At 54.0% G+C, this 27,021-nt stretch overlaps 1 protein-coding gene across 1 annotated transcript in view; it reads left to right on the top strand.

The window, feature by feature from the left end:
* The window catches only part of LRRC27 (leucine rich repeat containing 27), a 37,009-nt gene extending 12,902 nt beyond the window's left edge, over positions 1-24,107 (top strand). Inside the window, 7 exon segments of the mRNA XM_023559830.2 lie at positions 183-335; positions 4,068-4,431; positions 8,211-8,357; positions 11,408-11,504; positions 15,974-16,092; positions 20,208-20,337; positions 23,398-24,107. Coding sequence (XP_023415598.2) covers positions 183-335; positions 4,068-4,431; positions 8,211-8,357; positions 11,408-11,504; positions 15,974-16,092; positions 20,208-20,337; positions 23,398-23,571 — 1,184 coding nt within the window. The 3' untranslated portion in view covers positions 23,572-24,107.
* The last annotated feature ends 2,914 nt before the right edge of the window (positions 24,108-27,021 follow it).

Raw genomic sequence — 27,021 nt, 5'->3', positions numbered from 1 at the left:
TGGAATTTGTCTCCACTGTGGAATTTTTAAAAGTAAGTCTCAGACTTATATTATTTTGACTCAAAATCCTCAGTAGGATTTTTTTTTTTAATGTAAAAACAGTTTTTATCACCTCTTCATTGTTTTCATTCCATAGAAGAATATGTAAAATGCTGATTGATTTTTTTTTTCCTCCCTTGCAGGGAACATAAGTACACTAAAAGCACTGAACTTAAGACACTGCCCTCTGGAATTCCCTCCTCAAATTATTTTGCAGAAAGGATTGGTGGCTATCCTGGCCTTCCTGCGGATCTGTGCAACGGAGAATGCCTCTACTAGGGATTTTACTTCTAAAGGTTTGTAGGACAATTATGAATGACAAATTGCCTTAAAATTGTGGCTTGTGCTTTTTAAACTCAGGAGTCCAGGGAACCTGTCTTCTCTTTAATAATGTCATAAAATATATGGGAGCCTTCCTGTCCTCTGCTGAACTCACACAGCACCTTGTTCCCACACTAACCTCCATGCTGACCACGGCTCTGTGTTGTGTCACGGTTCTCTGTTCTCAGATTTACATCCCCCGTGCCCATCACAGAGCCTGTCTGGAGCAGATTTTTGATAAAAGCTCATTGGGATAAATTGGATAAAACTTTCATCACCACCATCAGATAACTGAATTAGTTGGTACTCCGATAGACAACTGTTCGAAAATAAGCACAGTGGAACGTCTCTTATTTCTAGTTTGGTATAAAAACCAAACTCATTACCGTCAAGTTGATTCTGACTCATAATGACCCTATAGGACAGAGTAGAGCTGCCCCATAGGGTTTCCAAGGAGCAGTGGATTCAAAATGGGCTTTATAAACATGTTGTGTATTACCACATTTTTGGTGGATTTTCACTAAACAGTTTTATTTTTTCAACATATTGACCAACCAGGCAAATATTTTCAAATGCTCATGATAAGTTCTGATCTCAAATAGGCATCGTAGTTACATTCAGAAGAAGTAACGAATAGATGATAGATGGCTCCATGGAGATTCTGTTATTAATGTGCAAGGCGCCTTTTGTGAACCACAGGCTTCAACTTGACAGTTTTTGTTTTTTTAATCAAGTGAAGCCTTCCATGGATGCCTTTAAAACAGATTCTCCTGTGACTTATTCTGTTTTTCAGTATCCCAAGGGGAAGTGGTTTAGGCTGATAGGGAATTTGAAGATACAGACCCAAGGAGACCACTAGCCCTGAAAGGGAGAGAGGAAAGAGACGCTGCACCTACATCTTTCCTGAGTAACGTTCTGGATTCTGATCCATATGTAAGAGGAATACCTAGTGTTTGTCTTCACTAGTAAGGAAGTTCCTGATTTCATGTAAAAAGTCAGCAGTGGATACAACGCACTGCACGGAGCCCTTAGTGGTACTCCGCCAGCAGGGAGGGAAGAGGAGAGGGAGGAGCATTGTGCTCACCATCCATTTGCTTTGTCCCCTGGGGCCTGTGGGGGACCCTGGAAGTAGGCGGCATCTGGAAGCCCATGATGGGAAGGATCATCCAGCGTGGTCAGGAAGCGATGTGTCAGTTTATCTTCGTCCTCACCCCATAACAAAGGCTCCAGGAGGCCTGTTTAAAACATGGATGGTCCTGGTAATGTGTCTTCGTTGGGTCCCCAGGAGCAGCTCCTGAGACAGGGACTCAAGTGTCAGTCGTTGGTTTGGAGGTGAGCCAGGAAGCACCCGTGGAGGTGCGGGAAGGTGAAGCAGGGGAGAGCAGGAAGCCTGTAAGGGTGAATTATCAAGCCGGTTAAGTCCTGGGCAACCTCATCATGCTGGGGAACTCTGGGAGACTAAGCCCACAGCCCGGCAGCATTGCTGGTGCCACCTGGTCCCATGCAGCCCTCTGCCCCTGCCCCACCTCCACTGGGTCAGAATCTGCATCCTAACAAGATCCTGTAGGCACATTAAGTATGAATGCTTAAAAAGCATTGGTGCAGAGCACACCTTCGAGTTACCCAGGGACAAGGGAGCTGGCTGTTGTCCTCCCTGGGGTGGGCATCTTCACTCTCCAGCTCTCAGACCTGCCTTGCATGTGGCGGTGTGCCCTCAGGTAGAGATACAGGTGTTGGTCAGAGTCTGGCCAGCATGCCTGAACCTGAAGGCCAAGGGGCAGGGTGGAGCATGTCTCCCCATGTGGTCTGTGTGTCCACTTGCTGACCCACTGCTGTGAAAGCCAGAGGGAGACTGTCAGCAGGACCCAGTACTGTCCGGGGTGCACGTTGGGGGTGAGGGGCTTGGGACGAAGGGTTAGATTGCTCATTCAGGAAGGGCCATTGATCTCATGAGGGGACAGGTGAGCCTTGTCCTAAAAGCAAGAGCTTGCTGGCAGATGAGACAGCAGGTTCTAAGACACCCCCGATGGGGCCAGGCTGACGTGTGGAGAAGGAGGCTGCTGGACTGCAGCAGAGCAGATGGCGGGGAGGGTGGAAGCCGGTGAGCTGCAGTCAGAGCGTCCCTCCCCAGGACTTTACTCCAGGTGTGATGGGCAGCTTGAGCTGAAGAGGAGAGGATCTGGTTTGTGATGTGGAGAAGATTGATCCAGCTGCTCCGCAAGAAGGGGTCAACGAGGCTGGGGCAGAGGCCACCGGGGGACGGGGGCTCCCAGTCCCTGGGAGGGCTGTGGAGGATAGACAGAGAGAGGGGCGTGGGGCACCTGTGTTCGGAGGTAGAGCCTGTGGCGGGGGGGAGGGAGACTATGTGCGGAGGTAGAGCCAAGGCTTCCTGTGGGCACCACACTCTTTCTGGGGATCCGGCAACCCCGATGACAGTTTGTGTTTCACAAGGAAGGCTGAATCTAACTGTGTAAACATAACAGGTATGTAATTGAATTGAGAAAAGGTACAACATAGCTTAATAAATAAGTTGGCTTGAAAGGCTGGGAAAATGAATTCACTTTTGACAAGAAGGTTGACTGAGAATGGTCAAAACTGTTTTAAAATATGTGCAAGAAAACAAAGGGGTGGTGTGAGCCCCGTGGGCATTGAAGTGCGTGTGATGTGGTTTGAGTCTTCCCTTTCCCTCACCCCCACCCCAAGCAGCCCCTGGAAGCCCTTCTCTGGAACTCAGCTCCTGCCTTCCCTCCCCCTCTGCCAGCACCCCCACCTGCGCCACCTCTGTCTCATACCCATCCAGCCCCGCTTCGGCCAGACCCTGTCCCTTGCAGCATGTCCTCTGAGGGCCTTCGAAATGGTCAGTCAGATCAGGTCACTCTGCTTAAAGCACTCGGCTCCCCGTTCCTGTGGCCCAAAGTCCCCGTGTGTCACATTAGCCCCGCGGTCTCCTCAGGCTCACTCTCTGGCCCATTTGCCCAAGTGCAGAGCTGGCCTTGAAGGGTCTGCCCAGCTACCCCCTCCAAGGGGTCTTGCCCGTCCCCGTGGCCTTGGTTCACCCCTCACGACTCTCGTTCCTGTGCATCTGTCTGTCTGTCAACTTGTGTGTGGTCTGTCTCCCTTGCTGGAACGTAAGCTGCCTTGTGCAGGGCTTGGAACCCACCACCTGAGGCACTATCTGGCACAAATATTCACGGAGTGAAAAATGTTTGGCCCGTTTTCTCTCAAATAACTTGCCTAGAGCTAAAGTATTGAAGTCAACAGAAGCATTGCCAAAAAGAAAATCTGGCATAATGGGCCAACAATTAACTAGAATTAAAAATACTAAAAAGTCTGGGGTGGAGGGGAAGCAGTGATGTAGATTAAATGCTGCAAGGTTGTCCCACGTACACACGCAAAAAATTACTCCAAAATGGCAAAAATCTTACAAGAAGGTCAAGTACTTTTCAATCAGTATGCATTCATTCGGTTCACATCCAGCCTTAAACGTAACCATTGACATGCTTTTTAACTGCGGGGCGTCTGCCAGGGTCTGAGTTAACTCTCTGTTCACAAATAGGCCCTCTGTCTGAGGAGGGGGCACTGGCAGCCCCCTGCCTTGTCCCAGGCTTGTCTGCACATGGGGGTGCAGCGCGGGGCTTGATTTAAATCATTCTTCAGAGAGACAGTGTGTAAGAATAGACTATTAAAATAGCATTTTACTCTAATAGAGACCTCAACAGTTACAATGGCAAACGTACACGAGCCTCCAAATTTACCTGAAGAACGTGTGTCTAACGAAGAAACCCTTAGTTCCGGGGAGCTGAAGGAGACACTGTTGAAAGAAAAGACAGGTTTTTTCCCACCTGTTGAAAAGCTAGACTTGAGTGAACTCAGAAAGTCCAACGACTCCCCAGAAGATTGGCCGAGTGAGGAAGAAATACGGCGCTTCTGGAAGCTGAGGCAGGAGATTGTGGAGAACGAGGAGGCCGAGGTCCTCGCAAACCAACGGTTACAGGTTGAGCTGCCGCCCAACCTCAAGGCCGCACTCAAAACGAAGAGGAAAGAACACCCAAAATCCAGACACACTTTCAGGTAAAATTTAAAAGCAAAAGATACTTTTCTCAATCTTTGCAAGATTGTCATGTTATTTTGTAAAACATTGGGTAGGTGCCCTCATTGTTGTCATTTATTACGGGGTTAATAGCAGCCTTGTGTTCAGTAGGAAAGTTACACAGGTCACAGGTACCTGGGAAAACAAGCCCAGAGGAGGAGCCATGTGAGAAACCCTGTGTGTGCGCGTGTGCATGTACGCACGTGTGTGTGTAAGCTTCTGGGCCTTTCCATAGCAGTTTCCATCAGAGATTTCTATTTTGACTTCTGACAAAGTGACTCATAACTGGAAAGACAAGAGCTGGAAGTTTAAAGAGCCTTTTGGTTCTTAAGTTCTGATCTTATATTTTGCACTTAATGGTTTGTTCTCAACTTCTAGTGGAAAGGTTGGTGGCTTGAAAGGCCTGGCAATCTGCTTCCATATAAGATCACAGCCATTGAAAACCCTGTGGAGCACAGTTCTACTCTGACACACATGAGGTCACCATGAGTCAGAATCAACTTGATGGCAACAGGTTTGGTTTTTTTTATAATGGATTTAAGATCTGATGAAAAGCGCCCTTGAAGTATAACTGAAATATAGTACCCAACAACTTCCTCCTCCTTTTAAAAAAAGAAAACCTCCAGCTATTTCTCCAAATCAGAGTGTTGCAGTTAGGTGCTTTTTATAGTCATAGAAAAAATGAATGAGTTTTAAACTGCTTACCTAAAAGTTAGTGGAAATATGAATCCCTTGGTAGTCTACATTTTACAGATGGCAGCCTTTTCGACAGGCCACAGGGTGGAAGGGTAAGTCCTTGCCACCCAACTCTCCTCAGATGTTTTCCTGACCATCCAGACTCTGATGGTAAGGTAGTCACCAGACATGCAGAAGAAGGTGGTGCCCTGGCGACCACAGCCACAGGCACAAGGGCAGAGCTCTCCTGATTAAAAGGCCCAGTAGCCAGAAACAGTGTCCAGACACTCCTGGGGGATGAGGGATTGAGCTGTAAAGACATTCTGAGACAGTTGGGGAAATTTGTGGACCGTATATCAGATGATGTGACTAAATTGAGGCTGATTTTTGTACACGTGATGATGGTTTTGTGGTTATGAAAATGTTCTTTGGATTTGCGTGTGGAAGTATTTAGAGGTGAAATGGCATGACATCTGTAATCTATTATTATCAAATAGTTCAGCTCTGTCAAGTGCAAGGAGTGTGTACATGCACACACACACATGTGTAGAGAGAGCACACAAACATGGCACAGTAGTAACAGGTGGGTCTAGATCATGTGTTGTCAAGGATTCCATTTCCGAGGGGATGAAAGTCAGTTCTTGGGGGGATAAAATCTTGGCTATTAGCCTGTGGCCCTCCACATTCAACCCTGCTGGACAGCCTAAGCAAATGCCAGTGCAACCATGCTGTTGACATCTCACAGAGGGGAGTTAGGAAAAAAAAGTCCAAGAAGGCCCAGGGTGGGGGAAAGTACTGAACGAAAGGCTGAGAAACACTGAGCTAGATGAAGGGTGCTCGGTGTTGATCATGCTATTCTTTGAACTGTTCTGTAGGTTTGAAATTTTTCAAACCAAAAAAAAATTTAAAGTTATTGAAAAATTACAACCTTCGAAGTACTGACAGCATACACCCTAGGTTTCTAGCTGTCACATGTCACCCGAGGCTCTGGAGCTATTACACTATCTGAGTCCATACACTCACGTGTCAGGAACAGGAAGGTTTGAAGCCTGCTGTTTGGAAACCTCCCTCCCTTCCTCCTTCTCTGTTTTTGTTATGAACAATAATAATTTGTCCAATTAAATTGTGGTGATCTTTTTTATAGAACTTTACAATTTAATTCAGTCTTTGGAATTTAGATGTCAGCCCCTGGCCTTCAGAGGCATGAGTGGCTTTGCTGTTTGTATGGAGAGTGGGGCCTGAAGGCGGCAGCACCCCCTGGTGGCGGGAGGCCCTGCACGTGGGGCCCAGCCCTGCTCCAGCTTTCCCCTCACTGCCTCTGCACCGGTCAGGTAAAGCCACTCTGGGCCTCATTTGCTCTGACTTCATCGGTTCATTTTGGGAATCACATGTATTAAAGAGAATGCTTTCAGGTGCTGGCACGTGGTCAGCACTCAGTGCAGATCAGCCCTTGCTGCTGGGGCCCCAGAAACTGAGGGGCAGGGGTGTCATGGGCACCACAGCTGGGTGCCCTGGCCCCATTTCCGCTCATATGGTGTGGTGGACAAGTTACAGCAGCTCCAGCTCCTATGTCTCCAAACAGGGACCCCATCCCCGAGGTCCTTGTTAGGGTCACAGGGAGGCACCTGAGAGGTCACAGGTACAGGCTGGCTGAGTAGGCCTGCACCTGGCAGGAGGCACACATAAATGAATGAAATGACAGGCCAAACCTGAGCACCTCCACGCTGTGCCACACCAAATGCCAGACACAGTGGAGCAGCTCAGATAGAGTTTTGGGGGGAAGGTTGTAACCCCCAAATTCCTTACCCAGCAGGTGCCATTTATACCCAAAGGCAGAGGAGATGTGTCCTCAGATTAGCAGAGACAGAAACAGCATAGTCACAAGGTTTCAGAAAACATTCCTGGAAGATGTATCCCGGGGAATTAGCAGCTAAATCAGGGAACTCAAAAACAGAGCAGCGCATAGAAGAGCTGTCAGGGAACTCAGCTCAACTGGAATAACTGGCAAGAGTGTGCTTGTGGAACTGAACGTGTATCTCAGAAGGGTGTGCAAGAAAAGCAATGTAATGTGAACATTTTGAGACTAAGTAATAGTGGTGTGCTCCTAAAATCCGAAATTGGATTGGTGAAGGGGAGGGATTGGAGTGTTGAATCCCCCCTCTGGAGCTGGGGTGGCCGATGCCAGCTCTCCTGCCTGAATCCGGGCTCTCCGACCGCAGAAGAGTGAAGATTTCAGGGCCTGAAGAACCTGCTTCTCCAAACGCTGCATGTTAGAGTTGCTGACCGTCGCCGTGACAGATTGAATGGTGTCCCACAGAAGTACGTATTGTAAACCCTAACCCTGATACCTGTGGACCTAATGCCATCTGGGAATGGGTTTTCTTTGTTGTTAGTGAGACCATATTAGTGTAGGGTGTGTCTTAAGCCAATCACTTCTGAGTTGTAAAAGGAGCAGCTTAGGTACAGAAGCAAGGAAGCACAGATGAGGGAAATAAAGATGCCACAAGATCTCCAAGGAATGCCAGGAAGAGGCTGACACAAGGATTTTCCCCCAGGGTGGAGAGAGAGAGCCTTCGCCTAGAGCCTGCACCCTGAACTCAGACTTCTAGCCTCCAGAACTGTGAGAAAATTAATGTGTTTGTTAAGACTACCTGCTCGTGGTATTTCCGTGAGGCAGCACTAGAAACTAAGACAGCTGTGCTTTGGTCTCTGGCGCCGCATCGTGGGACACTAGCCACAGACAACTCCACTTCTTGCCCCCCGGGCCTGGGACATGGAGGCCAGTGGGGCCTCGAGGAGGTGCGGTGGCTGACCCTGGACAGAGACATGATTGAGACTCACTCTTAGGGATAAAGGTTTCTGTTACCATAGCCGGCACTTGGCAGCAGCCCTTTGGGGCTCAAGGTACTGCTGCAATCCCATTGATCTTACTGACATGTCCTAAAATTAGCATAGATCAAAGCTCGTGATCACTGTGGGGCAGGCCCACATGCCCTGCTTTCACATCTGTGTCTGTCCTGGACCATTGTGTCTCCTGCACACAAGGGTGATGACCATGGCTAGCTGAAACCTTGTCCCATTTCAGAAGGAAGACACTCTCCTTCAAGAGCACATTGCCTGACCTCTCACCGTCGTACGAAACAGCGATTCGAGCAAAAAGAGCTGAAGAGGGTCGCGTAGCAGCCCTCAGAGAACTGAGGGAGAAGCAGACTCTGATGGAACAACGGAGAAGGTGAGGGTGAGCCAGAGCGCAGTGAGGATAGGGGAGGCTAATGTCTGAGGTAGAGGAGGGAGGGGCCGGCCTTCCATGCCTCGAGGGTCCTGTTGTTACTTCATCTGAAAATCAAGGCTGCCCCATCTCACCAGGGACTGCTGCCTCGAGGGTGCCCGATGCCCCTCTGTTGTGCCCCAGGGACAAATGGCTCTTGTGGTGTGCGAGGCCCTGCTGCTTCGAGGGTCCCTGATGCCCCTCTGTTGTGCCCTGCCTGGCTACTTACCATGTCTGCTCCTTGCCCTCCTCCCGGATGTCTTCCTCTTCCTCACTCCCATCTCCCCTTCCTGTCACATTGTCACCAGGAAGGTATGTCAGTGACCCCACTAACACTGTCCTGGCCCCATAGTTTACATTGCGTGCCATGTACCTGTCCTCACGTCTCCTCTTTGCCCCCCAGCTCCACCATCCACTCTTCACCACTCTGCCTGGGGCCCCTGGAGGACAATCGGCTCAGACATCGCCTGGGTTCCGTGCAACTCCTGGTGGGCTTCGGCCAATGGGGGCCTCCCGCCAGAGATTGGAGTGGAAAGGCCAGGGAAAGGCAGGGTGTGGGCCCCCAGGCCCGCCCTGGGAAGGCCGCCTGGGCTGGCTAAACCCCTCCCCTGAGGCTCTGCCTCCCTCCTGGGCTGGCTAAACCACTCCCCTGAGGCTCTGCCTCCCTGAGGCTGTGGCCCAAAGGCCTCTCCTGCTTGGATTCCCTACCCACCCTCCTGTGTCCCTGGCCTGGTGCTGCAACAGCCCCTCTATGTCAGCCCAGGCCCTGCCCCACCCACTTTGTTAATAAACCCGCCTCAAACTGCCCCACCTGAGTGCCTGCCGTCTTTCTCTCTGGGCCCTACCTGCCGCCCGACAGGGATGAGGCCGCCAGTTGGAGCTTCAGTAGCAGCTGTGGCCATCCTGACAGCAAGACGTAGATTCCCTTTTACTGCAGGCACAGTGTGGGATCAGGACCTTGGGACCAGTCAGGCCAAGTCCATGTCCCCTACCTGGGGCCTTCGCTTTCACAGCCGGGGCGAGTGTGGCTCACCGCCACATCAGTCTTGCTGGGATGTCGGGGGGAGGGGGCGGCCACCCTGGGCACTAGTCACGGCTGCCAGGGCAGACCCCCAGGCCCAACTCCCAGACCCCTGCTGGGCTACCCCAGGTGAGAACACATGGTGCCCCCGGGGCCCCTCCCCACAGAGCCTTTGGACAAAGTGCCTGTCAGCCGGCAGGGGCCAGGCAGACCTCAGTCACCCGTGAAATGAACACTCGTGGGATGGCCATCTGCGGGTGACCCCGACCCTGAGTGCGCTTAGCCCCTCTTCATGGCCCCCTCCCCCATCTCTGGAGCCAGGGCTGTCCTCCTCCATCTTTCTCCTCTTGCGCTCTTCCCTGGGGCGCTGGCGGCTGCACTGCCGTCCTTGGTTCCTGTCCAACCCCATCCTGCCCCCCCAACCCCCTGCCGCCTCCTGTCATGCCCAGGCCATGAATGGGGGGCATCAGCAGGATGCACATCTGTCTGGGGTTGGGAAGTGCAGCCTGGCCAGTGTAGACACCTTTGTGGGAAGAAGGCTTTCAAGATGCAAGGACGTTTCTGCCTTGAGCCCCGAGACTGTTGCGCGGCCTCCATGGGTGACCCCTCCTGCCCCCCGGCCGCTTACCCACACCGGGCTCCTGAGAACCTCTCCCCTTCACTTCCTAAGGAGGGGGTCCCTCCTGCTGCGATTCACCAAGCAGGTAGCCCACACGCCAGCGAGGGGCCAGGGAGATGCAGACAGTCACAGCGAGGTGTGGAGGGGCTGCAGGGCAGGGAGGCCCCGCTCAGCTGGGGGCTGGGACTTCAGGCAGCCCCCCCAGTGACTCAGTGACATTGTGCCGAGGTGTGACGGGCATATCCAAGTAGGCGTGGGGGGAGAACTTACAGGCGGAGAGTGAAGGGCTCAGCCAGCGGGCGCCCAGGGGCCATCTGAATAGCTGCCTCTAAGCCCGGCCTCCATCTGACCTTGCTGGGAATGCGAGGCTCACCCCCAGGCTCGGGCAGTGGCAAACGCAGGCCCAGCTAGGGTGTGGCTGCTGCGGGCAGAGGGTCGCCTGATATGGTACCGTCAGGCATGGGGACAGTCCGGCAGAGCACGGGAAGACTGGCAACCACCATGCAGATGGAGAGCTGGTGGCTGGGCGGGGGGGGGGGGGGGGGGTGGGGGGGGTGGGGACGGGCAGGAGAGTCGGAGTGCTGCCCAAGATGGAGAGCTGGCGGCCGGGGTGGCAAAGGAGTTGGGGTGCTGCCCAGGCCTCTGGGTAGGCAGACAAGGAGAGACAAGAAGGCCAGTTGGGGGTAGGCGGGAATTCTGTGAGGATCCTGGAATTGGCAGTTGGAAACATGGGCTGGTGAGGTATCTTGGACCTTGAATATGGGACAGTGGGACCCCCAATGACAGAAAAAGGGGTTGGTTTATACCATCCGCTTGGAGACTCCCGGAGTATTAAGGGGCCACAGGCAGTCTGGTCCCTTTGGGCACCCTGTAAGCGAAGTTGTCATTTACTGGTGACCTGGTCCCTATGGTAAGCGTGGTAACAGGTCTGCGTAAAGTGCAGCCATAACACAGGTAAGGGGATTGGGGACTGAGGATCCGAAAGAAGCTGACTTGCCTACATTCTCCCAAATCTCCTTCCCGTGTAGACAAATGCTCCAGGGCCTCTGAGGCCAGCACTGGGTAGCCGAGACCTCAGACTTGGCTCTTCCCTGGAAGGGTTCCCTGGCCCGGAGAGGGACTGAGCCCACTGTTCCTAGCCCTGCCCCAAGGCGGGAAGAGAAAAGATACCAAGTCCAGGACCTCCCTCCCGCCCAGGCCCTGTGTGGTCTCTCCAGCCCTCCCCTCCTGGGACACTGCCTCAGGGGCTGGGGGAAAGGGCTGCTATCTGAAAAAAATCTGAAGCCTTGAAAAATTGCAAGGTAGACTCCACCAGGACTGTGCTTGAAGCTGCTTTTAACTTAGGGCATTAACGTTAGGACATGTTTCTTCCAGAGATAAACAAATACTGCAGGAATGGAGAGAGCAGGCCTGGAAGATGAAGAAGGAAAAGGAAGAACTCAGTAGACTCCAGCCTCCAAGGAGGAATCTGGTAGGAGGGGGTGGAGGGTGAGAGAGACCGTGGGTCCTGCACCGCTGGGTTACGACAGTGATGACAGTGGTAACCGTCCATTCATTCACGAGCTGACACGTCAGGGGAGAGGGTGCCATTGGCACAGGGTGGGGAAGGAGGAAGGAGGAAGGAACACAGTCTCCAGTGTGCTGGGCCAGGAAAGCCATCGTGGTTGTAAGGAGGTGGATGAGGAGTGTGTGCGAAGGTGACAAGGGGCTTTGTGAAGCATGAGCTGTGGACTGTTCGCCCCTCTCACTCCCTCAGGCCTGCCCTCCTACGTGGGGTGGTAGGGCCCCCCCCCAGCCTGCCCTGCACCCAGACCCTGTTGACAAAATTACACATCTCAACTTTCAAGCAACGCTTCTGCTGTTTCTCTCACTTCTGTCCTCTTTGATTATGACTAGTGGCGTTTTAAGCTGTATTAAGACCCCTTCCCTGGCGCAGCCTGCATGCTCTTCTCACCGGGCAGCGGGGGTCGTACTGCCAGACCCTGGAGAGAACCCTGTGACCTGTGCTCCAAGCTCCCAGGGGCTCTGCCCCGTCACCCTATGCCTGTCTGGGGGCATTCACGGGCCACCAGCGAGATCGCCAAGCCCAGCGCCGGGACACAAGGGTGGTGGCTCCTGGGGGGCAGGCATTACCTTTCCTCCCGATTGTCTGCCATCAGTATAATTGTGATAGTTACACAAGCTGAGTTCTTTCCTCCCCGACAGGATCAGATGTTTTTTTTCTGGTTGAAAACACAGTTTCCGTGGTGCTCAACAGGAAGGTTCCTCCCATGGCGTCCGATGTGCACATTACCTGTGAATACTGTCTGCAGTCACCCCAAAGCAGACAACACTGGATTCTGAGGATTTTCATTTCACCTGGAATAGCACAGTGCTTCCTAAATTAGATAAGAAATCCAGAAGCTCCGAAACTAAAAATAGGAAAATTTTACTTCACGAAACTGAAATACGTTGTGTGGCCAAAAAACACTATAATCAAAGTCAAAAGATAGGTAAAAATATTTGTAACATAGCTGTGTGAAAACAAGTTTCTATCTAATATACAATTGATTTTGAAAAACATACAAATTGTTTTTAAAAAGTCAAAGAGTCAACAGGAAAATAGCAAAGGGTGTGAGAGGTTGTTCTGGAAGAGGAAGTGTGAGGGGCCCTTGGTGGATGAAGAGACCCTCACCTCCTGTGGGGGTGGGCTTTCCAGGTTACCACCCGCTTACCAGTGAGGCTGGCCAGGCAGGTGGCTGTCAGCTTTTTGGACAGTAACTGTTTAAATAAAAAATATGTATTTCTTCAAACACTTTGGGGTGTCTGTCTTACAGAAATAAAAAGAATCCGGTCATTAGCGTGTGTATGTGTAAAGCTGTGCTCGGTGTTATCTGTAGAGGCAGAAATAAGTAAGTGAAAACATTTGATATGCCTGTAATAGGAGACCTACCCAAACCTATTGCTGTCACGTGAATTCCAACTCAGAGCGACCCGATAGAACAGAACAGAACTGCCCCATTGGGTTTCCAAGACTAATCTTTACAGAAGCAGACTGCTCCGTCTTTCTCCCACAGAGCGGCTGGTGGATTCGAACCAGCGACCTTTCAATTAGCAGCCAAGCACTTAACCACTTTGCTGCCAGGAGGAGAAGGGACATCAATTGTAGTCTGCCCTCCAGGACTGAGGGTCAGCCCTGCAGTTGGCAGGAAGACACAAGAGGGCGCCATGGCTTTGCAGACGCATGGGCCGGGGTTCCCCGGGGGACCCTGGGGGTGTGGCCTGGGGGTCTGCCCTAGGGGTGCGTGTTCCTCTGGGCTAGGCCTGGGGGTGCTGCGGCCTCCGGGGTTCTCCACAGGCCCATCTTTTCCACAGCGCATGGGTGGTGCGACCCGGGGCCCTGCCCCGAGTTGCACTGAAATGGCTGCAGCATTGGGCGGAGGCCCCGGGCTGACACCGAGCACAGAAATGCATGTGTCTACTGGGTCTGGACACCGAGGATGAACCGTTTGGTTATCATCAGCTTTTTAAAAAGCCTTGAATGTTTCTGTTCCTGGTGCTCTGATACAGCAGCTCTGCCGTGGATGTGGACTTCTTTTTATCCGCCGGGAGGCTATCACCTGAGCGTATGGTGCCCCGTGATATAGAAGCCTGGAGGGAGAGCATCACCTGAGCACATCGCACCCTATCCTATAGAAGCCTGGAGGGAGAAGAGCACACCTGCGGTGCTCGGTGCCTTGTGTTAGAAGCTTGGCTGGAGCCGCTGTGTGTCGTGTCTTGGCTGCTTTCTCACAAGAGAATTAGGTGTTTGAATCAGTTTACCTCCTGGGGAGCCTTCTTTCCAGATAATACACCTGTAACAAGAGTTCCTGAGTTGCAGGACTGGTTAAGCGCTAGGCTACTAGCTGAAAGGTTGGCGGTTCCACCCCACCCGGTGGTGCATCAGAAGACCGGCCTGGCAATCTCCCGAAAGGTCACAGCCTTGAAAAGGTCGCCGTGAGTTGTAATTGACTTCATGACAGCTAACAACTACAATGATTTTTTTTTTAAATAAAGTTAAAATTCTAGCTTTAAAAGGAAACAAAAACCCCACCTACTAGATCTAGGTTCCTCTTTTTTTTCCATCAGAACAGTCTTAGAAACCCCGATTCACAGGCAGTGTGCCAGCAGCTGGACAGTGGGCAGCGTTTAGTGCTGCTGTGTCCTCAGCCCTGGGCAGGGCACGGGGGTTATAGGAGAGGTGAGTCACTGCTTCCTGCTCCCTCCCCCCCCACCCCTTCCGTTAAGCACCTTCTGAGCAGCAGGTGGCACAGTGGTTAAGAGCTATAGCTGCTAACCAAAAGGTCAGGAGTTCAAATCCACCAGCTGCTCCTTGGAAACCCTGTGGGGCAGTTCTACTCTGTCCTGTAGGGTCGCTTTGAGTAGGAGTTGACAGCAATGGGTTTTGGTTTCAAGTATCAGACGGGGTGGTGGTGGTTCGGTGGCAGAATTCTTGACTCCCACGCGGAGGCTTGGTGTGATTCCCCACCGATGCACCTCGTGCACAGCCGCCACCCCACCTGTCTGGCAGTGGAGGCTTGCTGGTTGCCGTGATGCTGAACAGGTCTCAGCAGAGCTTACAGACTAGGAAGAAAAGCCTGGGACCTGCTTCCAATGATCAGCCAATGAAAACCCTGTGCATCACAATTGGGGATGGTGCACCATTTTGTTCTGTTGTACATGGGATCACCATGAGTCAGGGGCTGACTCGACGCCAACTAACAAGTGTCAGGCAGTTAACAAGTATCAGTTAATGTGCTCGGCTGTTAACGAAAGGTTGGAGTCCACCTCAAGGTGCCTCAGAAGAAAGACCTGGCAGCCTACTTATGAAAGATCAAACACTGAAAACCCTATGGAGCACGTTTCTACTCTGCCACATACAGAATTGCCAGGAGTTGAGGTCAACTTATCTAAACCAAGGTTTCTCAACAGAGACAGTACTGACTGTTGTGACTTAGACGCTTTAAGGAATTGGGTGTGCTTTCCAAAACAAATGTAAACAGTCTGTGATTCTTACAGAGAGCGTCCAGAAAAGAGATCAGCCTCTATCATGTTCTCTTCCTCTGTGGCCCTTTGCCAGCCCCCTCAGCACACATAACTCCCACTGCCCCTTGCACATCCAGTAAAACCCTGTAAACATCAGGCTCAGCCAGACAGCACTGCCGTGGGAAGGTTTAAGAAAATACCATTTAAGAGATACTTGAAAATAGAAGTGGGCTGTTGACATGTTTTAGATTTGCCATCTGGTCTCTGTGGTGCCTGAACTCTTGGGATCTAGGTTCCAACAGCCACGTGGCTGCTGCTAATGTTTGTGGGAGGGGAGGGGACGTTAATGGGATGCGAGGAAACTTGCAGTTGCAGTGCTGAGTGGTCTTTATCCAAAACGCGCTAACTGTTCCCTATAAGCTCTCTAAGTTTATTGGTACTCATTCAGCACGTCATTGACACAAGACCAGTGAGCTGATAATGCAGGCTTTCAAAGTGTCATATTTTCTGCTTTCCTCCTTTGTCTGTGAGGTGTCCCCAGGTGTGTGTTGGTGTGAAAGTCAGTGATTTCGGTACAGTCCGTCTGTGTGAAGGCCTGGGGCTACTTGGGAATCTTTGATTTCACACCTGTTGTATCTACTACAGAGCTTCACACGGGGGTCACCCAGGTTATCTGCCAATCCCTGTCCCCGGCATGCTGCCTGCCACGTCTCCTTAGCTAGGCCAGGGCCGCGGAGGAAGGCGTAGAGTCCAGTCCAACAGCTGGGGTGGACAGAGTCAGCCAGGCCTGTGGTAATGCCCAAGTCAGTGGGGCATGCCCACTCAGGCAGCTGCTCACCAGTGTCACTGATGTCAAAATGCGTGAAAGCCACCTCAAGTGGGCAGGTTAGCTTGATTTCCTTGGGTTCCTGAAAACATCTTGTTGCATTTTCCTAGGTAGAATCAAAGATTCCCTTTGCCACGGATCTGACCAGTGATGAGAAAACACCAGTGAAGCCACCAGGAAAAACGAAACAAAACAAGGAGAAGCCATCACAAGCAAGTAAAGCACTGAGGTTGGTCACCAAGATGTTCGTTCGATTCCTCCAGGGCTTGGTCCTTGCTTGCGGGGCTGGGGGTAACTGGGTGACAGGGCTTGGTCCTGCCGCTCAGGGCTGGGGGTAACCTGGTGGCAGGGCTTGGTCCCACCGCTCAGGGCTGGGGTATCCTGGTGAGCAGAAGGATATTCACTGTTCACAGAGGCTCACACAGCTGACCAAACGCATCCCCTCTACCATCTGGACTGGTGTAGGCCTCCCTGCCAGGTGCTCTGGAGCGCTGGCATGAAGCACAGTGGTTAGCTGCCTCAGCTGCCCCATGGTCCCTCCACGTCCCTCTTCCCAGATGGGCTGGGTTCTGAGCCATTCCCCTGACAGCTCTCCCAGGAGCTCAATGCTTTGGCTGTGGGCTCAGACCCTCTGTTACTTGGCTATCCGCGACAACCTCTGTGTGTGTGCAGGGTGGCTTCTGAGACATTGGGCCTGTGCATCGCAATGTCCTGGGGTCAGTGATCTGCCCCATGCCCGCCTCTCTCCTGCCTCAAGGCCCAGTCCCCTCTGTGCGGTATCATCGCCAGTCTGTGCCACATGGGGGCTGTGACTTTGGCAGGGCTTTCCCCCACCTGTGCCCAGGTGAGATACCCCATGTACTGGGCTAAACCTGTCTCCACGTCCACCCCAGGCAGTCTGAAATGCAGTGACCCAGCTCCAGGTCCCAGCCTGGATCACTGTCTGGGGCCATCTGTCCAAGACCAGAACTTGGGTGTGGGGCAGTCAGAGGAGAGAGGAAGTGGGGTGGGAGGGGCCCTGCCAGGAAGGGTGTGAGAATGAGGGGGCACAGTGGAGCCAGCATGTCCACCGGGCCTCCACAGAGGGGACCCTGACTGAGGGCAGACCCTGGAGTTGTCACTCCCTGGTCCTGGTAGCCTGCTCCGCCCTGACATCTACAAGCCCTGGGATACAGCACTGCAGGGGAAGCAGGTGTGGGGTGCCATCCCCTGGGGTCAGACTCAAGGGACCTCAGGGCAAGGAGGCAGCATCTTCCCCAGCTTTGGGGATTTGCCATCCGACCCGTGAGCTGAGGAAGAGGGGGTGGTCAGGCAAGGCTGGGGAGAAACGGGGGACTTCCGAGACCATTCCAGGCCATTCTATGCCACAGCACCACCAGCCCAGAGAGGAGACAGGGTGTGGATGTCCGTGGGAGTGCTGAGAGCCCAAAGACTGGACGGGGCATGGCTGCAGCCCCACGTGACACTGAGGAACGAATGTCAGCATGGAAAGATGGTCCTGACCGCAGGGCAGAGGGCAGCCGAGAGGGACAGGGCCGGGGCAGCAAGGCTGGGGCAGTGGGCGCAGGAGACGGCTAGGGTACAAAAATGGCGTGGTGGCGTCAGACCTCATATAACTTCAGGAAGGGAAGGGGAGAATCACCATCTGCATCAGCCCAAGGCTGATTCCTCTGAGGGGGAGGTCAAACACCTTCACCCTCCAACTTTTTACCCATTCTGACACCAGCTGTCCCTCCCATGGCACTCTCTACTTCTCTGCTGGGTTCAGTAATTCATTGCAAGAGCCACACACAACTCACAGACCATACTCATAGTTATGGGGTTTACTAGGGAATTAACAGTTACAATTAAGGATCAGGGATGACTCAGGATACTATTCTTCAGTCAGGACAGCTTCTCCACCATACCCGCAGACAGGCCTCTCTCTTGGCCCCTCAGCTCGGCCTCTGCCCTGCTTGGGCAAGTGTTACAAAGTTCTTTAGCTCACTCAGTTAATGCCCAGAGGCACCCCTCTTTGCCCATAAGCCTTGGCCCAAAGGTGCTCAGCTCTCTCGCTCGTGGATCGGCACACCCACTGTAGCTAGTCTGTGGGCCAGGAAACACGCTGGTCTCTCACTGGTCTTCTGGCTCTGCTGGCACCGTTTCTCTGCCTCTGGACTCTGCTGTGCTTGGTGCTGCTTTCTGCCATCTCCAGGGTTACAGCTCTCTCTGCCTCCTGGATCTAGGAGATTCTCAGCTTAAGGACCCCAAAGCATGCTCTCTGCTCCTGGATCTTCTTCCTTGATGGTAGTGACGTCCCCTCCCCACTTCTGGGATTGGCCCATTTTAAGCCTAGAGGGATGGCGAAACTGACTAACCCCCTTGTAGGGTTCCATACACCTTATTTGCATAGTCCTACCCAATCATTTTGTGGGAATCACAAAACCATGAATGACTAGAAGGGCCATATTAAGTAGTTCACTGCACCGCAGCCAGAATTCAGAAGGCTCATAAGGTCAGCTCACCCGGGCTCAGGAGTTAGCAGTGCTGAGTGAGGGAGACAAGGCTCAAGTGGACGGCGTGGGGCCAGGCCACAGGGCAGGGAGGCGGAGGATGGTGGGCACAGGCCTGGAGCAGGAGCACGGGGCGGGGAGCAGGAGCTAGGGGAGACAGCTCCGAGTGTAGTGACCACAGTCAGGCAGTGCAGACCGACAGAGCCTGAGGAGAACCAGCCAGGGTCAGAGGGTGTGAGGACGGGCCAAGGGGAGCCCCCAGAGCAGGGTGCCTGGTGCTGCAGAGAAACTATTTAGCAGAGAGTGGGCGGGTACAGTGAGGGAAGGGGACATGGTGGGCAGGGAGGTGGGTGGAGCAGGTGGAGGAGGGGCAGCACAGCCAGGGCAGATGCTGGTGGGCTGCAAGGCAATTGGTGGATTGGCCAACAAAGCAGGTGGGCACCAAGTGAGGCTGGAGGATTTCGGGATCACAGGGACAAAGGAGAACCTGCCCCACGGGACACCATGCAAAGTGGGGCAGAGCCCAGAGGGGACATTTACGGGGATCAGGGTCACCTGATCACAGCTGCAATGAGAACTGAGCTGTGAGCTGTGGCCAGCAGGGGGCACCAAGGGGCCTCCACTGGCTCCAAAGAACAGGAACATGGCGGTAATCCCCCATGGCAGCCCCATCCTGGGAGGACCTGGCCCTGGAGCCTGTGGCCACCCAGCCTGCAGCCTCACGCACTGCTCACTGCTACTTCTGCGTGCTCCAGGCCACATGCAACGAGGAAGCCTGGGCAGGGCATCAGGGCCTGAAGACTTGTGGCAGGGGGGTGTTCTGTGCCTGATGAACGTACCCCTCTCTGATGCCCCTCAGATCAACTTATGTCACAGCCACGTGGAAATGGCCAAATGAAAACTGGCAGCACTCAGGGTTTTGTGCCATCCTCCAGGAACTTTGAGGGGTCATCCCTGGCTTCTAGAACCCCACTGCCTAATGTCCACGATTCCAGAATTCAGGGTCTGGAAGCTTGAGGCCTGCATTCTGAGGGTGAAGGGGTCAACGCTACTTTTCCAGCAAAACCAGCCAAACCCGGCCACGGGGGCAGGGAGCAGGCCTCTGGGTGGGGGGTAAGTATGGGGGGTCAGAACCGGGTTCTGGTTAGGCATCACTGGCCTCCACAGCTCCCCCTATAACCTGTGACCCCAGGCAGACGGCCGCCTCTTGGCGACCCACGTGGGACCTGAGCAGCAGTCTCTGTCTAGTGTCCCAGGCCATTATGTTTAAAACCAAAGAACACCAATCCTAAAGTCCTGGCCCCAGTACTAGCAGGACTGATGCATTTAAAATTTTAATATAATCGAATTTCCTGTTCCTCTATTTAAGGGTTTCTTAAAACTGTTTTTCTTTTTTCTCTTTTAAAACTGTGTATTTCATATGAAAACAAACACTTGCTTTTCTCCTTCCTGTGGCTCGAAATGTGCCATCTTAAGTATGCAAAATCATAAATGAATTTTAAAGTGTTTGAGAGTGTGTCTGTGTTCGAAGCCTTTAAATTAGTGAACGATTGCGGGAGGGCAGGCCCAACCCACCTGAGTTTGCCTAGAGGGAGAGGGGTCCCTGAAGGGCCCAGGGTGGCCAGCACACTCCTGCTGAGGCCGCCGGGGGCTCTAGGGCCATGGTGGGCCTGCAGAGAGAACTCAACAGACTGAATTCTGTGTGTAAACCCGTCTCCCTCTGCCTTCACCCGCAGGGCCTGCCTGGGACTGAATTCTGTGTGTAAACCCCTCTCCCTCTGCCTTCACCCGCAGGGCCTGCCTGGGACTGAATTCTGTGTGTAAACCCCTCTCCCTCTGCCTTCACCCGCAGGGCCCGCCTGGGCGGGGATCTGGAGGAGAAGATCAAGCTGCACATTCAGCAAATCCGTGAGAGAAGGAAGCGCTTTGGAGGCGCAGCACCGCTGGAGGAGCTGCGGGCAGCCATGCAGGACCTGGAGGTGGTGAGTGTCGTCCATGTTGTTAACATCAGAGGGGCCTCAGTGCCCGCCAGGCGTGTATGGGTGGTTTCCACATCCGCAGGGGGCTTGTGCCACCTCTGGGGACTGGGGCAGGCCAGGAGGGCAAGGCCCCTGTGCCCAGGTCTCCGCGCTGGGAGGAGGGTGTTCACGTGAATCCACACCTTCGCGGAGTCTGTGTCCCTCGTGGGGGCTGGGGGCTGGATTTTAACCATCTTCTCCCCTCAGGCTGATGGTCAGCACCATGCCTCCCAGACACTGGTTAGCACCTGCTTCCGGTTCCACCACCCACTACAGGCCCCCTCTCTCCTGGGTGCAGATGGGGGGCCTGCAGAGACCCCTACAGCTCTCATCCGTTTACCCAACTCCTCTCTTCCTTGGTGGGGATGGGGGGCAGCTGTTCCAAAAAGAGACACTAGTTAGAGGGGGACGAATGAAGAGATCACAGGGAGCTTTTCAGAATGGAGTGTTTCCAGACTGGAAAAGCCCGGAAGTGCCCAGCCCGTGACTAAGCATCCTGAGCCAGGAGGCAGAGATGGAGGAGATTCAGAGAAGATGGGCCACACAGGGACCAGGAAGTAAGAGTGGACTTGGAGTCCTCAGTGGCAACTCAAACTAAGAGAGAAGCCAGGGGCCAGAAAGTGTGGGGACTCTACTCAGTTACGTGACAGAGGGCTGTGAGGTGGAATGAGGCATTTTCATGTGGGTGTGTGAGGAACAATGCGTTTTCACGAGGGCGTGTGAGGAATAAGGCATTTCACATGGTTGTGAGGTGGAATGAGGCATTTTCACATGGACATGAAGTAGGATTTAAGGCATTTCCACGCAGGTGTGAGGTAGAATGAGGCGCTTTCACAAGGGCATGTGAGGTAGAATAAAGCATTTTCACACGGGTGTATGAGGAACAGTGCATTTTCAGGAGGGCGTGTGAGGTAGAATGAGGTGGTTTTCATGCAGGCCTATGAGGAATAATGAGGCGGTTTCACAAGGGCGTGTGAAGTAGAACGAGGCATTTTTCACAAGGGTGTGTGAGGTAGAACGAGGCATTTTTCACAAGGGTGTGTGAGGTAGAACGAGGCATTTTTCACAAGGGTGTGTGAGGTAGAACGAGGCATTTTCACAAGGGTGTGTGAGGTAGAACGAGGCATTTTCACAAGGGTGTGTGAGGTAGAACGAGGCATTTTCACAAGGGTGTGTGAGGTAGAACGAGGCATTTTCACAAGGGTGTGTGAGGTAGAACGAGGCATTTTCACAAGGGTGTGTGAGGTAGAACGAGGCATTTTCACAAGGGTGTGTGAGGTAGAACGAGGCATTTTCACAAGGGTGTGTGAGGTAGAACGAGGCATTTTCACAAGGGTGTGTGAGGTAGAACGAGGCATTTTCACAAGGGTGTGTGAGGTAGAACGAGGCATTTTCACAAGGGTGTGTGAGGTAGAACGAGGCATTTTCACAAGGGTGTGTGAGGTAGAACGAGGCATTTTCACAAGGGTGTGTGAGGTAGAACGAGGCATTTTCACAAGGGTGTGTGAGGTAGAACGAGGCATTTTCACAAGGGTGTGTGAGGTAGAACGAGGCATTTTCACAAGGGTGTGTGAGGTAGAATGAGGCATTTTCACAAGGGTGTGTGAGGTAGAATGAGGCATTTTCACAAGGGTGTGTGAGGTAGAACGAGGCATTTTCACAAGGGTGTGTGAGGTAGAACGAGGCATTTTCACAAGGGTGTGTGAGGTAGAATGAGGCATTTTCACAAGGGTGTGTGAGGTAGAACGAGGCATTTTCACAAGGGTGTGTGAGGTAGAATGAGGCATTTTCACAAGGGTGTGTGAGGTAGAACGAGGCATTTTCAGACATTTTGCTTCCCATGCACCTTTTCTCTGGAAGCTCTGTGGAATGCATTCTACCCAAACAAGGGAGTAGACCCAGAGAAGGGACAGTGAGGATTTCAGGAAAAGGACCTTGACCCCACATGGGGCCCAAGGACCTCCAGGACTTCAGCTGTAAGGGTGGGTCTTCCCAGGGGACACAAGTAGTCCAGGGATTCAGCCATATGGGGACTAGAGGGACTTACAGTCCGGAAGGATTTAATGATAGTGATGAAGAGAACAGTTTTTTGTTAAGGAGGCAGTTAATACCACAAAGAGTACATATTTCTACGGGAAGAAAATGTAATCCATGAATACTTCTTGGATCAGTGGCAATGACATTTATCTGACTGCAATCACATAAACCCAGAACGTCGCTGTAGCCAACAATCGCGTGTGTTAATGCAGAGGGGGAGCCTGTAGAGTCCCGGAGTGCCTGGGTTGGAGTGAGGCCCAGGTTATGCCCCCAGGAGGTATACCTGGGGAGGGGGGCATGGGAATGGAGGGACTGTGGAGAAGGGAGAGCGGAGGACCTGGGCCCCCACCCTTGGGTGCTGTAGAAGCCAGTGTCCTCTGGCTAACTCTTCACCACATCCGAGGCTGCCAGCAACTTGTTCCCATCTGAGGGTGTCACTCTGGTCCCTTTTTCTGGCCCAGGGCATTGGCTGAGGGGGATAGGGTTTGGAACAGAATGCCTGCACCTGGTTCCCAGCTCTGTCCTGGGCTGTGGCCCCACCCACCTTTCAGGTGCGATGGTGACTGACAGAAGTGGTGCGGGGCTCAGGTGTGTCAGCAGGGCCAGCTCCGGGGGCTCCATGATTGCTCACTAGCCTGATGTTTATGCAGACAGCACACGTGCAGTACCCTGGGCGGGCCATGTTGGGGACACCAGGTGGTCTGCCTACGTGTCTGCCTCGAGAGTCACTGCCCTTACAGGAGGGTCAGGCAAGCCCAGCGGCCCCTACGCAGGACTGAACCGAGGCCACTGTGGTTGCTGCAGATGGGGGAACATGCGCTGTGATGTGGCCTGAGTGAGCAGCACAGGAGAAGGAAGTGGGTGCTGTCACCTCCACACACAGGGCTGAGAGGTGCAGCACCCTACATCAGATCTGTCCGTCCAGGCAGATACTGACCTTCGAGTCCTGCAGACCTTCCTGACTTTTCTCCCTTCTTCTCCCCGAAGGCCAGAAAGCTACAGGATGAAGTAATGAAACCAAAACTGGGCTTGAACTTGAGCAAAGATCATCAGTTCACAATGTCCACTGGAAACCTTTCACTTCACTCACCCACATCACAGCCTCAGAATATATTTTTTAACATGAAATATTAAGAATCTGAAAATGTTCACAAACACTAATGATGAAGTATCAACTGTATTGGTGAAAACATCAAGTGTGAGGCGTTGGTTCAGCCTTTTTTCTTTCTCAGGTGTCATCTCTTGCGTGATGGAAGGGGAGCCAGGAATTGGACGTTGTTATGATTTATTTCACAGACAGCCGATTGTTTTTTAATATATTTAATGTTGCTTTTTTTGAGGCTGTGAAGGGTTTAAGCTGCATTAAAGGAAAGAGAATACTGTCAACAAGCCATGTCACTGTCATTTCTAGCCTGTCCCCTCCACCAGTCTGACAGTCTGTCTGCCCCTGGCCTGGCCAGCCCTGGTCACTGCTTTGGGGTGTCTTGCAGCTAGAAAAGCACCCCCAGACCAGGCCAAGCAGCACAGGGGCAGTGTTCAGTAGACTCCGCATGGCTGTGGCGTGGCCGAGGGGGCCAGAGGCTTTAGGGGCTTGGTTCAGGTAGTTTTCTGGGGCCAAGCCCAACATTCAAGAGAAGGCCCTTCTCTGCCCCTGGCCATGTTGGCTTTGGCCAGGGTCCCTCCTGAGCCCCTCTCTAGATTCAGCCAGGCAGCCCACAATCTGCTTAAAGGGGGCCATGACCCAAGCCTGGGGCAGCCAGGTAGTTCTTCCCAGGACAGAGGGTGTGGGACAGCCTTGTTGGAACCAGGTTTGCAGAGCAGGCCTTTGAGGGAGATGCTCAGAGGAGCGAGCTCAGAACGGCACCACTCCTGACCCAGTCAGAAATGGGCAGTCGGTGGGGGGTGGGGGAGGGGACCAGTGGCAGGAGGTACCCAGGGCACTGGCCCACCACATCCTGGCTCATCAAGCCTGATGCATTTTAATCAGGCACTATGGAAACTCCCACAGCCTTGTAGAAAACAGCAGTGGTGGTGGGGAAGCTGGCAGGAGCAGGCAGGTGGGGCTGAGCTGGGTACAGCTGACCCTTATTCATGTTCTACCCTGTAGAGAAGGAGCCCTGGTTGTACAGTGGTTAAGCGCTCGGCTGCTAACCGAAAGGCTGGCAGTTCAAGTCTGCTTCTGTAAAGATTTGCAGCCTTGGAAACACTATGAGGCAATTCTACCCTGTCCTATAGGGTCGCTATGAGTCAGAATCAACTCGACAGCAATGGGAACCCTATAGAGAGGGAGTCCCTGGGTGACGCAAATGGCTGACACACTCTGTGGCTAACAAGAAGGCTGACGGTGCAGGTCTACCCAGAGGTGCTTCAGAAGAACGCCCTGGCCACCTACCTCTGAAAAATCAACCACTGAAGACCCTGTGGAGCACAGTTCCACTCTGACACACACGGGGTCACCATGAGTCAGAGTCCACGGCAACTACTGGGACTGGTTTCCTTGTGGATGACAGGCCATTAAAAAGGGCATCCAAGTTCCTGTAAAAAAAGATAACAAATATTACGTGGGGAGGAGAGAAAGCAGAGCAGGGCAGAAAGAGTCAATCTGGTGGGGCCTCTCCCACTGTTTGCTTCTGCACCCCAGGAATGGCAGGAGCTGCAGGGTAGGGTTTGGTGAGCTCTGCCCTGGTGCACACACCCAGGTAAACTCATCCACTGCCCATCCAACTTGTGCCCTGCCTCCACCTGCTCCCTCAGAGCTCAGTGAGTCCCTGGATGTATTGTCACCCCCTCCCCAAACTCTTCTTCCACCTGATGACAGGCCAGAGCCTGGGAGTTGCCCGTGAAGCCCCCTGCCCACCATAACACCCCAAACTTTCTGAGCTGCTCCCCCTTCTGTCACCTCACACCTACCACTTCAACCCTCCCCACCCAAAAGACCTGTGCTTCCCAGCCCTGCACTCACGGGGTGCCCCTTGGGGGACTGCAGGCTTCAGCATCCCCACCCTTCGCAGTCTTTGCAGACCACCCCTCCATTCACAGCCCCTGTACATGCTGATGCCCACTCCCACCGGCCTGGGAAGGCTCTGTGGTCTGTGGGGCTGTCCTCAGTGCCCAGCAGGGACCTCCTGTGCAAAGAGATTCTCACCTGGTGCCTGACTTCAGGTGAAACTGCTGCACTGGTGGCTGTCCCTGGCCACTCCCTCCCCCACTCAAGTGCTACCTGAGACAGGGCAGGGACGGGTCCCTGCTGCCTGGTATTTCTGAACCAAAGTCAGCCTCACCCAGCTCCTCCCGGGGCTGCAAGGATGGGCGGGTAGGTCAGAGATCGGGCCCTTCTGGGCGGGCAGTCACCGAGGCCTCTGGGTGGGGCCCCTCCTGAGGAGGGGGAGGCCGGGCCTGCGGGAAGCCCCCACCACCCAGAGGACTGTCGCTAGCTGCGATCCCCAGGCCCCTTGACACCTGGCACGCACTCTACTCATTGGGCCTCTGTCCTCATCCCTGTAAAATCGGGGCGGTGATGCGCTCCCGGCCGTCCTTGCACAGCGCGGCCCCGGGAGGGCGAGGCGGAGGGTGGCCCAGACAGTCCGGGCGGTGCCTGGGGCAGTGGTCACCGCCTCTGGTCACGGCTGGGCTGGGCGGGGCGGGCGGCGTCCGGGTCGTCAGGACAACCCCCCCGCCAGACTGCTGGGCCTGGTCAACTGCAGCAAGCCGGGCTTAAAGGGGCCGGGCCCGGCTCGGAGCCAAGGTCACGGCCACGGGCAGCCCGTGGGGCGGTTACGGTCCCGAGCCGGGTGGAACGCGCAAGCGCTTCAGGAAGTCGGGAGCTTTTACTCCGCTCAAGGCGCCGGGGATCAGGGTGGGGATCCACGCCCCGCTCACCCACCCCCGCGGGCAGCTGCTGCGCCTGGGGAGCCCCGTTCTGGGGAGCCGGTTCTTTCCCTGTGAACTGGCCGCGAGGCGCCCTGGCGGGGCCGCACGCAACCCGCTCTTTCACCGGCGACTTCAAGCGGGATCACCCTTCCCGGCCCTGGTGCTGGCCAACCCCAGGCCCACAGGGAGGTCCCGAACCGGGCGCCGCCCTCCACGCCCCGCGTCTCCTCGGCCCGGCCTGACCGGCTTCCTGCGCGCGCCCGGGGACTTCCTCCCCGCAGTGCCGGGGAGCCGCCGGCGCCCTGCTTGGGGGCGCTGCCGAACCACGACACCCCTGGACCCCAGGGCGTTGGACCCGGGGCAGGGACCCGGAGGGGAGACCTCAGGGGAGGGGAAGCTGTGGAGGAGGTCCCAGGACAAGGGAGGTGCAGAGGGGCCCCAGAGAAGGAGCCGGGGGGAAGGGAACTGGGGCAGAGGGCCGGGGAGGGTGTCCCCGGCCGACCCTAGGCTCCTCGCTCTCAGACGGGGTCGTCCTCCTCAACCCTGGTGCCGGCTGCCCCAGGCGCACAGGGCGGAGCTGGCCGCCCGCGCAGTCCTAGGGTGGAACGCAGACCCTTCCCCGTCCCGACAGGGGCTCCGCAGTGCATTTGCAAACGGAGTTCTGGAAGCAGGCCGGGCGCGAGTCCGCGTTTGCGCTGCGGGCTTACAGAGGAACGGGTGCAAGCTAGGCGCGGCAGGCCT

Source organism: Loxodonta africana, chromosome 16 (genome assembly GCF_030014295.1).
Source record: "Loxodonta africana isolate mLoxAfr1 chromosome 16, mLoxAfr1.hap2, whole genome shotgun sequence".
NCBI lineage: Eukaryota > Metazoa > Chordata > Mammalia > Proboscidea > Elephantidae > Loxodonta > Loxodonta africana.
Note: the sequence above shows the minus strand (reverse complement) of the source record. Positions and strands in the feature narration are given on the sequence as shown.